General features: G+C 40.5%; 1 protein-coding gene across 6 annotated transcripts in view; it reads left to right on the top strand.

Annotated features, from left to right (window-relative positions):
* SDK1 (sidekick cell adhesion molecule 1) overlaps positions 1-13,964 on the top strand; it is a 375,917-nt gene that overhangs the window by 257,295 nt on the left and 104,658 nt on the right. For all 6 annotated transcript variants that reach the window (XM_065850323.2, XM_071814947.1, XM_071814948.1 and 3 more), the window contains 3 exons: positions 1,919-2,100; positions 9,945-10,060; positions 13,178-13,370. In XM_065850323.2, the coding sequence (XP_065706395.2) occupies positions 1,919-2,100; positions 9,945-10,060; positions 13,178-13,370 (491 nt within the window). The remainder of the gene's footprint in view (positions 1-1,918; positions 2,101-9,944; positions 10,061-13,177; positions 13,371-13,964) is intronic.

The following is a 13,964-nucleotide window of genomic DNA, read 5'->3' as shown; positions in this document are numbered from 1 at the left end:
ATCCCTGTCCTCATCGTAACGTCTCTTTCCGTTTTAATGGAGAGCGATCATGTTCATTATGCTCAGTCTGTGAACATTTTTGATGTCTTCATGTTTTGTCTTGACTACAGAGCAGAGAAACCATTTATTCAACAGGAAATTAAGATTACCATATAAAAGCACAACTGTCCCAGGTAATAAAGCAGGCTGTTCCTCCAAGTTAAATTGTGTGGTCACAGCAATGTGCGCTGAAGAAAAGTCTTCCTGCACTGATTTCTGTAGAATTAGGGTATAACAAAATGAAAACCACCACACATCCCAGAGACCCGGTGCTCAAGACGTGCAAGATGTTAAACTGATGGAACACCTGATCTTTAAAAGGGAAGGTGCGCTGCACAAGTCATATGGAGTATACATCAAAGTCCATGGTGAGAAAAATCATGAAGACATGACATTTCTGAACTGGCCTCCTTCCTCTGCCCTTTTTCTCGCTGGCGGTGTTGTATTTAGAGGGGTGCCATGCTAACGGCGTAAGAGATTAAATCACAGGAGCGCTCTACACCTTGTCTGCCGGGTGTGAGACACAATGCTGCTGCACAGAGAAATGGCTTTGCCAAGAACACAACCCTCACGGAAGACAAAAGAAAGGAAAAAAGGCAGATACTGCATAATTTAGAAAAAGATCAAGGCATTCAATACACTCAGCTGAGGGCTGATAATTCTTGATTTCCATTTGTATTTCATAAATGGAATCACACCACTGTAGCATCACAAATATTAAGTATGCCAGAATATGGGCAGGCAAGCAGCTCCGCAGCAGCAAATAGAGGGGCTGTCAGTGATTAAGAACTGATCTCTTTATAAGAAGGCTGTGGCTGAAATACATGAGCAAGTAGTCTAGTTGTAGAAATCGCACCGGTTTAACTTAGATGAATTCAAAATCAGACCGTAAGATGTCAATGAAATTGTTCTGTGTCAATAAGCTTTTGGTGATTACTGTGAAGCAAAAGATGAATAAGAGCGTGTAAAAGCTGTATGGTGAATGAAAATATGAATGTTTCCATATTTGTCATTTTCATGGAGTCAGAATGTGCCCCTTGGTCTCTGTTTTTCTGGGTTTTTTTGTGAATTAGCTTATTGCAAGCACCTATTGTGCCATTTTCCTAAAGGAAGGAAAACAAACTATTATTCACATTCACCGATTTGCAAGGTTTGTTTTCTATAATTTAATTCTTCTCCATAGTTTCTTGGCCTAAAGAGACACATCAAAGCGGCTGCGTTTTCTGCAGAAGAGTTTTTACAGGGGAAAAGAAATGAAGTGTTTCAGCTTCCCACGTCTCAGCAGAAAGTTTGTCAGGGTGTTTACCACTCATCCGTAGTTGGTTCAGCCCTTCTGGAATTCCGATGCTTACACCAATATATTCCACCCTTATTTTAATCATGCTGTGAAGTACATCCTGGGGGAAGCCAGAGATGGCAATTCCTGAGGCTCTAGAAGGTCAGAGCCCTCCGAGCTCTTTCCTTTCAGATTTCAGGGGAGAAGGAAGAAAACATTGCTCAAGCTGATTTACAACAGCACCCTGATAAAAATCACATCTGGGCTATTTTTTCTACTAAATCACCACTTTTACTAGACAAGCCACATTTAAAAAGCTGTAATTTTTCCACAACCATAACACAGGATAAAATATCCATTTTGTTTAACCCTGAGCATGTAATCTCAGTGAGATCAGATTATAAATACTATAGCCGTCAAACGCGATACGGTCTTATCAGGAGTTAGTCTGTTGTTTCTGATTATTTTTCATTATTCTTTGTATAATTCTGCTGCAAAAGTTTGCATATTGCCTCTTCACAAAGGAAGGGTTTTGCTAGTCAGGATATTTGCTGTAATTGCTACCATCTAATTAACTAGCCCATTTTTCTTCCCATATGGTAGGTATCGCCTGGCCGGCCTCCCTGGAGAATACCAGTATAAGAACATCACCAGTGCAGAAATTAACTACTGCTTAGTGAAGGACCTGATCATTTGGACCCAGTATGAAATCCAGGTGGCATCTTACAATGGAGCTGGGCTGGGAGCATTCAGCAGACCTGTGACAGAGTACACTTTGCAGGGAGGTGAGCAAATTGGACCAATATATCCTTTACAGTTACAGTTTATAGCACGGTTTCCTAAGGAAGAGTTGCACTCTGATAGTCCCACCTAACAACTTGTTCAGTCGGTTCAGTTGATAGCTTGGGGTAGGAAACACCTACAAATTTCAAATTCCTAAGTAGAAACAAGACTCCACTGCTGTCTCCGTTGTAGGAAAAGCTGTGAGTAAATTCAAAAATTATCTATTTTTTTGATCCTTATGTTTTGCCGTGTTACCATACTCGTGGGTTGCAATCAGCCATGGTAAGAGAAATAAATGCTGAAAAGATCTGGGGTCCTGTGGAATGAATTTATAGGCAAGGGCTGAGGTTACTCTGCCAGGAGAGTCAAAAAGAATATGGTAGGGAGTTGGGTTTATTGTGGTCAAGATATGCAATAAGCCACATGTGCAATACGGGAGACAAAAGCTGAGTAAAACAACTACATTAGTTCTGATATCACAGAATACCTTGCTTTAGAAATATGGAATAAATTGAAAGGGAACTGTAGGAAGAGAAATACAGCCTGTGGAGAAAGTGGGCTTTGAGACATTTCAGGAATGGTGCAGACGTTTGCAAAGAGGAAGATAAAATGATCTTTAAAGCCCTGATTTTTATGCTACAGCTCCTCCACGCCTTTCTGGTAAGTGCTTTAAGAAGAGTATAAATTACATCAACAAAAGGATATGTAATTACATTTTACAGCCAGTCTAAGGCATGTTTACACCTCTAGATTGGTATAGAAACCCATAGGATAATTAAGTACCAGGCCCTTAAAGCTTTCATATATTCCCATAATTGCAGGGTTGTGCTGGATTCTGAGCACTGGACAGTACATGGTCTCTACTTTATTGGTTTATCGGTCATAAAACAATTAAACTATTTTTAAAACTTACAGTTTTACAGTATATCAGCTAATTTACAATCAGTGAAGAATATGTAGTTGTTTGTTAATTGTTACTAGGAGCACATTTTAACATGATTAGATACAGTTTCAGGTGTAGGGAGGTCTTTAAGAAAAAATTATTCATATGCAGCACTAATTAACCACAACAATTAAAAAAGGAAACTATCCATATTTTGTCTTAGGGCATGTAAAGTCTCACAATTTAGACAAGTCTAGACACACTCAGCCTCTTTCTGGACGTATTTATAGCAGACCTTGAAACGTTTCTCTTAAAGTCTTCTCCTTGCAGCCAGGATTAATGTTTTGCGTCCCACTAAAGACCAGATCTCTGCTGAGAATTGGTTTGCACACAGAATTTTAATCTCTTTTGTGAATATGCTTGTAATTCATTACTTTGTTTATTCGCACATTTTAAGCTATCATAGCACCTTCCATCTATTAAGACACAGGTTTGGACTTCACACTCTTTTTCTTAAACCCTGCAATTGACTCTAATTTCCCTTGGTATTACGTGCTGTTATTATCATCCTTTATTGATTGGCTGCCTTTTGTCATTTATAAGGATATAAATCCTCTGTTAGAAATTAAGTGTAGTTAACCCTGCATCCATATTACTCAGCAAGTGTTTAGACTGCAGGACAACCTGCGTTGGCCTGTTTGTCTTCATGTAGTTCCTAAGTGTTCAATGGTGGATAGATAAAGAAGACAACCTGGATATTTCCTATTTGTTTTTTATCTGTATTTAATAATAGCAGTAGATAACTGCTTCACGGACGCTGCCATCTCCTAATGAATGCCTTGCTGGGTTTCTGTGCAGATCACTAGAGGCAGCTGGTCTGTTCTAAAAACAGTTTGAAGATTTTATGCATTTACAGTTGCAATGGGAGGCTGGTTGGTACCGGTGTCGTTTGAAACCAGATTAATATCAGGTCTCCCTGTGTAGTGCACCGCTGTCCAAAACTCTGCTCCTCTGTCTTCCTTGCGGTTGGGAAATGTCAGGAAAAGCCAGTGGCTGTTTCTTGCTCTGGAATGTCCTTTCTAAACCAAACCAGCAGGAGTAAGAAAAAGCCACGTGTAAAACCACCTTGTAAATCATCTTCTGATTTTAATATGAGCAGAGATAAATGTCAAAGACACACACTCCCATCCATCCCCCTCTCGTCCTACCACCACCGCCGCCTCTGTCCTGACATGCTTTAAATGATGTGAGCTATGCTGGCAAGAACCTGTCTGTCTGCAGATGAAAAATACCTGAAACACCTCATATTAATCAAGCGTGAGATGCAGTCAGAGCCTGGCAGGAGCTGAACACTGGGAGCAGCTCGGCCCATTGACACCTTTGTCACAGGGCATATCAACCCGCCAGACAAGCTGTGGATTTATACCAGAACCTGGTCTATTAATCCCTTATTAGTCCTCTAGCATTGCCTTAGCCACTGATAACTAATCAGCTACTCAAAGCTCTTTGAAAATCATCAGCTTGGTTGTAGCCAAACTCACAAGATGCTGGAAGATCTAAACTTGTAGAGGAACTGGCACATAATGTCAGTCAGATGAAATGTCAGAAAGACTTACTGGCAAAGCACTGAACATCCTAGCACTGGGGTCAGACAGTTTGACTCTCTCTAAATCTTGAAAGTCTTTTCAGAGTGATATTCAGCCTAATCCTTTGATGCTCAGTATATATAGATCTTTCTTCATCAGAGTTTCTCCAGCTGTTCCTTGCTTTGATGTTACTTTTCACAGGGATTTGTGCCAGCCTTCTGCATAGGGCAATTTTTACTTATTTAAACAGTGTCCTGCAGGTCTTTTCAATGCCATATGAAAAACTGAAGTTTCCCAATACCTTTTCATGTAAGAGTAGCTTTGTGAGGTGTATAAACATCCTTCTGGATGGTGGTGATGTTGTCTCTGCTCTGTGATATTGGACGTGTTTACCTTTTCCTGCAGGCTGATTTAAGAAAGCAGAAGCTTCCATCTTTCACCCTGGGTCTGTCCCTTTTATCTCACTAGCACAAATGCTTCTGAACTTCTCTCTCTGTGAAATGCTCCCTTCACTCCTTAGATTTAGGTAAGGCAAGATTTATGAGAGATACAGCTTTCATTAGGCTCCTTGTATTGACATTAACCAACTTCTGTGTCTACTTTAGGTGCTATTTCGTACTTTTGATGCCTACCCAAAAACCAGTCTTATGTCCTAAAGTTCATAGGTCTCAACACTTATTGATATTGTTTTATTTTCCCTTCTGTGCTGTGCATGGACACCTCGAAAGGGCAGGAAAACCTGAGCAAAAGGCGTTTCCTGAATAAAAGAGTGAAAAAGTCACCAGACTAAACAAGTCATCATGGTGTGAAGGATAAAAGCACAATGTGTCTGTTCAGCCAGGTCCAGAGTAGTTTCTTCCTCAGACAGCAGAAGGTGAATTGAGGGAAATGTATAAGGACTGAGACAGAAGAACTGGAGAAAACCCGGTTGGCTGGAAACTTCCTACTCTGTGTAGGAAATAGTCTTGCAAAAGGATTGTCTGAGTGAGGAGTGTCTTCTGCAACCATTCAGTTCTATCTCAGTGAAAAGAGGTTTCCCTTGGTTTTCCCTTAGGCTTTCTTGGCAAAACGATCCTCAAGATGCCCATTCCCTTCCTTTGGGAATGAACCAACAGCCTTGAAACATCCATGGCCATGTTTGGCCCAGCTGCCCCTGGGTAGGAGCTGGCTGGAGCTAGTGGCTGGATTTTCTATCTCTGGTTTCGTCTCTGTTAGGCATCATTTGCCATCTACTGCCTTTTCTTATTTTAAATGATTTCACAAAGGTTGAGAAATCAGCAGTTGCCTCAGTGAGGCCCCCGCACCCCAGGTCTTAATAAAGACCTATGGGGGATGTGCAGCTCAGCACCTCCAGCCAGTGCATGAAAGGAACAACCAAATCATTTAGAGGAAAAACCTGCAGTTCCCCAAGCCTGACTTATTGAGACGTGGAAGCTGCCACCTCAAAGGTCAGGAGCTCCGGAGGAGTAGGAGACTTTTCTACAAGCCTCTGTCCAAGATCTGCATTTAAGATCGGTAGTCTGGCTGTCAGAATCTCTGTGGGGTTTACATGTTATTTGCACATAGCTAGAGACAGGATAATTACATGTACACATGCTTACCCTTAATGCCTTCTCTCAATTATCTCGTCAGCCAAACCCTTTTAATGGCTTTTATCTAGAGTGCTTGCATGACCTTTTCTGCTCAGAACGCTGTGCGTGCACTTGCAGTCCCGGCGGCCGAGCTCTTCACGGATTTCCAACCACGTGAACTTTATTGGGAAGAAAGTAACAGTTGGTTTTGTCTGACCAATTTGATCTGTAATTCCGAGATGACTCCCAGGTGGGTCTCCCCTGTGAGATGGTTTAGGAATACTTGCAAACACGATGAAGAACAAGCTTAAAAACTGAGCATGTAAATGCTTGGGGGTTACTCTTGAAACACCTATTTGACATTGGTGGCTTTTTTACTGCTTGACAACAAGGAACTTGTAGGAAGAGGATAGATATAGATCACTAAACTAGAAAATTCTTTATGTGGACAGTCACATTTTCATGATCTTGGACAAGTATTTGAGTTTTGAAGTGACCAGAAGGTCAATTCTGATTTAGCTTCTGTCAAACTTTTTTAATGCAAAACTGTTCAAGTATCCAGGGAAACCTTTAATATCAGGACATAAAAGGAGAACTTTATACTGGCACTTTGAAGTAAATTTAAGATTATAATGCTAATATTTGACTGATTGAAATATAATAATGTATTATATTATGTCTTCTGCAGTATAATTAAGCTTATGAATATCAGATGGATCACGTTCTTTCCATCTTTTAAATGCATCCATTGAGATGCAGATGTTGATTTTTCAATGAAGATGTCCAAAGAGGAATTGCGATATAAATCGTTATTTCTAACATTCTGAAAGATTTATGTTTTCTGTTCATTATTTTTACCATTTTTCTTTTTGTAGCAGGTACTTCTTGTGCCGTGATGTTTTATTCTTCTTTCAGGAAATTATCTCCTAATGAAAGAAGACTATTTCTCTTTCTTAAAAGCAAGAACTAATGCTTATCCTCCAGTGTTTGCCTGGGCTTTTTTGAGGACTGTAAGTACTGCATAGGAGAACTTGAGGCTTCCTGATGCAGGCTTTTTCCCCTCTCAGAAAAATATTGCAGTGTTTTGAATTGTATCTAAAAGACTAATCAGACCCTTAGAATAAAATCCTTGTGATACTGAAATCACTGGAAATATGCTATTCATTGTACAGCAACCGTAGGATCCTGCACTAAAGAAGATGATGCTCACGGAAACACAGCAGCAATGTGCACGCTGCTCTGTGTTTCAGGAAAATGATAAAGGTAGTGGGAATGTCCTACTGGGACTGGTTTTACTGGTGGCTCTCAGGTCACCTCTATGTGTTTCTTAGGCTCTGGGAAAAACAGCCTCTTCCTACCGCTGCCGAAATTCTGCATTTCTTCAAATTTGGCCGTCAGTGGGCAGCATATGGGTTATGTGTAGATTTTCTGTACGATAACTTCGTTATAAAATCAAGCTAGCACATATAAATAAGAGTTGTAATGTAGCAGTTCAACAGAAGGAAGAGGAATGAGTGGAGAATTGTAGAATCATAGAATACCAGGCTGGACGGGGCCACAAGGGTCATCTGGTCCAATGGTTCTTGGTGAAAGCCCAGTCTAGACAAGGTGGCCCAGCAACCCCATCCAGCTGAATCTTCAAAGTGTCCAATATTGGGAAAAAGAGATAAATCTATCAGCGATATCCAGGTGACTTTCAGACAACAAACTAACTTGAGGGCTTCTAATACAGTTTTCTTCTGCAATAACAAATTTTTGGCGGTTACAATATCTGCGTATGCAAATATGCAAGAAAGTAAGAATTTTGATTTTTAAGAAAATCTTACTCATGTTAACCATGACTTACACAAAGTATTGCACACAAAAGCAAATTGAAATGTCTTGTGGCTCTCACAATAATCGGTTTCATCAAGAATATGAATAAGAAAAAGTACATTTAGTAGCGGAATGTAGCCAAAGCAACTCATTATCACTGTAGAGTGACTTGAATATATATGAACGTGTGACTGTATATCAGAATGATTTGGTGAATCTCTTAACTACAAAAACTTTATGATGTCTACAGATCATTAAGATAATATTATAACCTTCCAAAAGAATACGGGGAGTTATGATACATGGCAGGAAGTAGGGCCCAGATTCTAATGAAAATTTAGAGTAGTATCAGATAAATTCTGGTTTTAGAACTCAATAATTATGCATAGTTCATAAATTCCGACATCAGGTTTTAAATTAGGGCATGAAAATCCCGAGTAATATGCAGTTTCTGAGGTTTAGATAAAAAATGTGCAGAGCTAAATTTTCGGGCCATGGCAGACATGAGGGAGTTTTAGTGACACAGGGCATGAAAGTGGCTGTTCCTGTCATTTCAAACCTGGCATCTTTGAGCGTTTCTCCTTTTTTCTCTGTTGGTTTCCAAGTTGTGGATGTCTTTGATAATTGTGCACTGTCCTCTTGGCTGCAGCCTCGCTGTAACTTGTACACCAGTTAAGAATCATTCCCCTTGATATCTCTTCCAAACAAATGGTGCATTTTAACATTCCTGATCTTAACGTCTCCATTTCTTCTCCATGCAAAGACTCGTCTTCCAAAAGTACTTTGAAGCTTTCAGAGTTTGTGACCTGCTTTAGAAAAGTATGGAGGAAACCACCGTTTCTCAGTGGGAATTGCGGATACTTTTTAGAAGCGTAGGTCATTGGCCTTTGGTAAAAATGTTCCCTTGGAAGCAGAAGGAGCAAAGCTTTCCCTGCTTCAAAACCACGCGTGGACAGTTCCTCTTTCGTAGAATACAAATGCACATGGCTGTCAATAGTAATCTTTTTGAAGCTTTATTAAACTTATTTTATAGGATTCAAAAGGTGCTAGTCCATTTTTTATACTCAAATATCACTCTTCTTAAACTTGTTACAAGCTTGGCAATTTCAGAAAAATAGACCTGTCTCTTAGTATCCTTTCCTCTGAGAGCTATAGAAATGACATCCTAAAGCAGTAAGTTGAAGAAATAGCCTGGAAGGTTCTTAAAGAGACATTATATTAAATGGCAAAATATTTAGGTGTGATTTTTTGTTGTTTGAAGGCAGCGTGCCTTTATGATCCCGGCTTTCTTTTGTATTGAGAAAACATCTGTCTAATTAAATACTTGGCATAAAATGTTTATGCAACTTTTAGTAGATTAGAGAGTGTACTGCCTCAGAATATATATAAGCAATTCAGTATACATGAATGAATATCATACCAAGATAACACAAGAACACCTCCAATTCCCAAGAAAAATCTTTATTGCATGTGGTATGACTGGTCCTAATTCTTTAGGCAGCAGTAAATAATAAACAGATGCTGTCGCCAGATTATAATTCACAATTAGAACCTTAATTGTGTGGATTCCATGTTTGCTTGTCTGATCTGGGGAATTGTGTGGTATTAGAAGACTCAAGAAATTTCTCTCTGAAACTGTTCATTCTCTGTGCAGTCATGGGTAATTGAAAGAGATGTGTTCACCTGTTCATTACTTAGCTTCTGTCTCAAGTCTTTAGGAGGAACTCATCTGTGGAATAATAAGCCACAGAAATCATTTTATCCCCTCCCCTGGAAGAATCTCCAATACGGAATGAAAAATTAACCCAATTACCCTTCTTTCCAAATCATTGCTGGTGACTGTTTCACAAGAAGTGCATCCTTCTCTCAAGGTTGTTATTACTTTGAGACTCACAAGTGGCACTGAATAGCTTCTGTAGTAATCTTTCTCTTTTGTCCTCTCATCCATCCGCCTGTTTTATTTTGTTTCCCTCTCTGTTGTCTGGGAGCAGTTCCTACAGCTCCACCGCAGAACGTGCAAGTGGAAGCCGTGAACTCCACAACCATCCAGTTCTTCTGGAACCCTCCACCCCAGCAGTTCATCAATGGTATTAACCAAGGGTACAAGGTAAATAGAAACAAAATTTCTGTAACCTCAAATAACGTTTGCCGTAACAGTCCCAGTATATAACAGAAATTGAATTGTTGCTCCTAGCATAAGAGGAAATCTTTTACGCTGAGGGTGGTGAGAGCCTGGCCCAGGTTGCCCAGAGAGGTGGTGGGTGCCCCATCCCTGGAGACATCCCAGGCCAGGCTGGACGGGGCTCTGAGCAACCTGAGCTGGTGAAGATGTCCCTGCTCATGGCAGGGGTGGCACTGGGGGAGCTGGGAAGGTCCCTTCAACCCAAACTGTTCTGATTCTGTAACATTTGGTAATTTATCTAAGGTGTGAAAAGGGAATAAGTAATGTGCTAGAAGCCCTAATACCTTTGATGTTTACCTGGAGAATTTCCAAAGCCAAAAAGCAGTTTAGTGTCAAACAGTTTGGAAAGTCAGCAGGAGAGATATGTCACCGTGCCACTTGCAAATCAACCTTTAGATTTCTAGTTACTCTAATGTAAAATTCCCATTCATTTCCTCAGGAACCAAGACATCGCACTAAATATTTGTCTTCACCGTGATGATTTGGGAGATACAACAACGTACATTTTATTAATCATGCTTGTTGACATGAACTTAGCATTGAAAGGCCCTGTTGATGGGGCACCTGGCGATATCCGTTACCGTAGGCAGAGCAGAGGGTGCTTCACAGAGCACTTGTTGGTACTTTGACCGGTGGAGTGTGTGCTAAGCAGGTACTGGAGTGGTTTATTTCTGCCTCTCAGGAAGGTCTGCTTAATAGAAACTCCTTCGATAGTTCGGCTGTGTGGGCATAATAAGCGAAGGGTTTAAGAAATATTCATGGAAAGAGCAGAAATGAAGCTTGTAGGAGTCACAGAGCAGGCAAAGGGCAGACAGGTTTCTTTTCGGAGCAGGGGGGAGGACGGTTGGTCCGGGTGTTGGGTGAGCTCACAAGGATACGGCGCTCACAGGACAAACTGCGAATTGAGGGATTGTAGGTGGGTTTTAGGAGTTTTGGAAGACTTGTTCCTTCCCTAGGAACTTCTCAAAGTGATTGAGAAACTGAGACAGAGGTATGCATGAGAGTTTTAGTATTTTTCCCATCTATGCACCTCTCATAAAAAGCAGCGATAGTTTCAGAATCGCGCTGCTGAAGGGCTGTGCACATGTAGATGGGTGCGTCTGTTTTTCCCGGAGATAGAATCAGCTCTCAAGACGAGTGACTGACAGGGCCGTATATCCTGAAACCTTCAATGCAGAAGTAGCACTTGGCTTCTGTTCAGGCTCTGGAGAATAAAAGCACTTTTTGGGCTCAGTGGACTGCAGTGCACTATAATTTTCTGGTTCAAGTCCAAGCATGGTGAGCTCAGTCGGATTTGCGAAAGTCATATTTCAGATTTTCATTCTTTGTTTTATTCGGAGGTTCAGTCTGAAGGGCCTCAGTCTCACCACACGGCTACTTATAATTTATGTTTCAGTTTTAGTAATGGTATAAAATAGCTGAAATTGTAATTTTTATCTGTTGGTGGTCAGTGAAAACTTTTGAAATTACCAGATTTCCTCTTTCCTTGTATTTCTTTGATTGTGATGGTTCGCAAGAGCTTTACCATTCCTATTTCTCATAGGGAGGTTGAATTTCAGTACAAAGACTGTGAGAACATTTATGTCAGTTACTTCTACAGCATAGCTTTCTGTAATTCATAAATTACTGGTAGTCAGACCTGGGCCGTTGCTTTTCTTAAGGATTAAACCTGTTTTTTCCTTTAACACTTTTATTTTCTGCACGTTTCCTGAAGACTGTGCAAGGAAATGTACTCAAAAACGAGACTTTAGTCATCCCAAGTTATAAATACCAATTGTAATCCACAAAGGTGATATAGAAACAGAAATAGAAATTACTATTCTATCAACCATTTTCCGTTTTTATCTTTTCTTTGAAACTTATTTGCATTTGAAGAAGTTGCAAAGCGCACATTTTCAAATATTAAGTATTCCTAACACAACTACTCTTATAAAACTACCTTATAGTCCTTTAACTGTGCTTTTTGATTATCAGCAACTATAGACATTGGCTAAATGTGTCAAATATGGCTCATTAATTTCAGGCATCTATTCATGTTTATGAGCCTGAATTAGTACAAGTAGCACCATTTACACTGATACTGAGCAAGGCCTAGAATTTAAACACGCTTATATACGCCACACGATAAGGATTTTTGGACAAAATAAAAATTTCATAAGCACTTTAAAACTTTAGGCTCCGAAACCATTAAGGTGATTTCAAAAATTGTTTTAAAATTTCAAAGTCATTTTTCAAAACTCAGTATTTTAGGTACCTACACGTAAGGTGCTCCACTCTCAAAAATATTGATCAGCCAGAAGATCCACTGAGGTGCACGAAACCTGGAAGAACTGGGCGCATCTGACAAGCGCGCTGGTTTAAATGCATGAAAATATCTTCAGGACTCTAACTTTTGGGCCCCAGGTGTTGAAAATTGTAGCAATCATCTTTACAACCTTTTTCCGTTCTTTCTGTATTTCCAGAACCACTTGAATCATTCAAAGTGAGGATATCCCCAAACCACCATAATATCTCAGCCTGTTCAATGCGATGCTGGGGGGGCTTGTGGGAGAAGAAAGAGGATTCCCCCCCTTTTTTCTCCTCCTCTTATCCCACTAACCTCCCCATCATTAAAGGAACCCCAAAATAAGATAAAGCATTTATCTCAAAGTAGCATTGAAAGTGCTTTTCTTCCTTCAGCATCCTTTCAGCAGCACAGGCTGTCCAGGCTGGTCAGAAAAGCCCAGAGAGAGACAAAAGACTCGTGTATTACAAATAATTCGCAATAATTTTGGCAATGTTTGGTAGCAGACATTGCGAATTGCGGTACCTCCGCGGTGTCAGTGTATCCCCCATCACTAGTGATGCTGCACATCCCTGCAGTTATCATAGTAACAGTGTTATATCCATCTGTTCACTGTCAGAGCTGACAGTAGTTTAACAGCATTGCTTGTTTTGGGGGTGTTTTACAATTGCATTAAGATGGCTTTGGCAGCCAAACATACTTTGCTTCGAAATAGACACGACTTCTAATGAGAGCTCATCCGTGTTTAAATTTTCTAGCTCCTAGCGTGGCCAGCGGATGCTCCGGAGAGTGTGACTGTGGTCACCATCGCTCCAGACTTCCATGGTGTTCATAGCGGCTGCATCACCAACCTGAAGAAATACACTGCCTACTACGCATCGGTTCTGTGCTTCACCACGCCGGGCGACGGGCCGCGGAGCGCACCCCAGCTCCTGCGCACCCTGGAAGACAGTGAGTAGGCAGCACTGGTAGAGAACCTCAGTGCTTGGGCTTTGGTTGGTTGGATCTAAAAGCCAGGATTTTCAAAGCTGGGTGCTTAAAATTGGACCTGAGGTTCACAATCAGTTTGCAGTCTCTTGTCAAGTTACTTTGCATCAGTGACCTCAACCTGTGTGTGTTCTTTTGGCCTGTGGCAAATGAAAGACATTTGGTACTTTTTTCGTTATGGAATAAGCCTGGATGAATTTATTTACCTTGGTCAGAAGCAGAAAGTTTCATAGTCTGGTTCAGCTAACACGCAGCACATTGTTCATTTCTATGAACCCTTACGCTCTTCAATCCCTGTCCAGACATCCGAATAAATGTGAATTAATCTTAAGAACTGAGCACTGGAACATCCTGCAGAGATCGATGATTAACTTATGATTGTTTCCTTCTGTTATTCAATATATTGAAAATGTCTTTATCTATATGTGTTTGTATAAAAGAACCAGGATCGTAACAACGCAGTAACTTTTATTTTGCAAAACTGGAGTCACGTTCGTAGGACAAAATAAGATGAGCTGGGTAGTTCACCATATAAATTATTTCAGAAAATGGTTTGGC

The sequence above is a fragment of the Patagioenas fasciata genome, chromosome 15 (assembly GCF_037038585.1).
Source record: "Patagioenas fasciata isolate bPatFas1 chromosome 15, bPatFas1.hap1, whole genome shotgun sequence".
Lineage (NCBI taxonomy): Eukaryota > Metazoa > Chordata > Aves > Columbiformes > Columbidae > Patagioenas > Patagioenas fasciata.
Note: the sequence above shows the minus strand (reverse complement) of the source record. Positions and strands in the feature narration are given on the sequence as shown.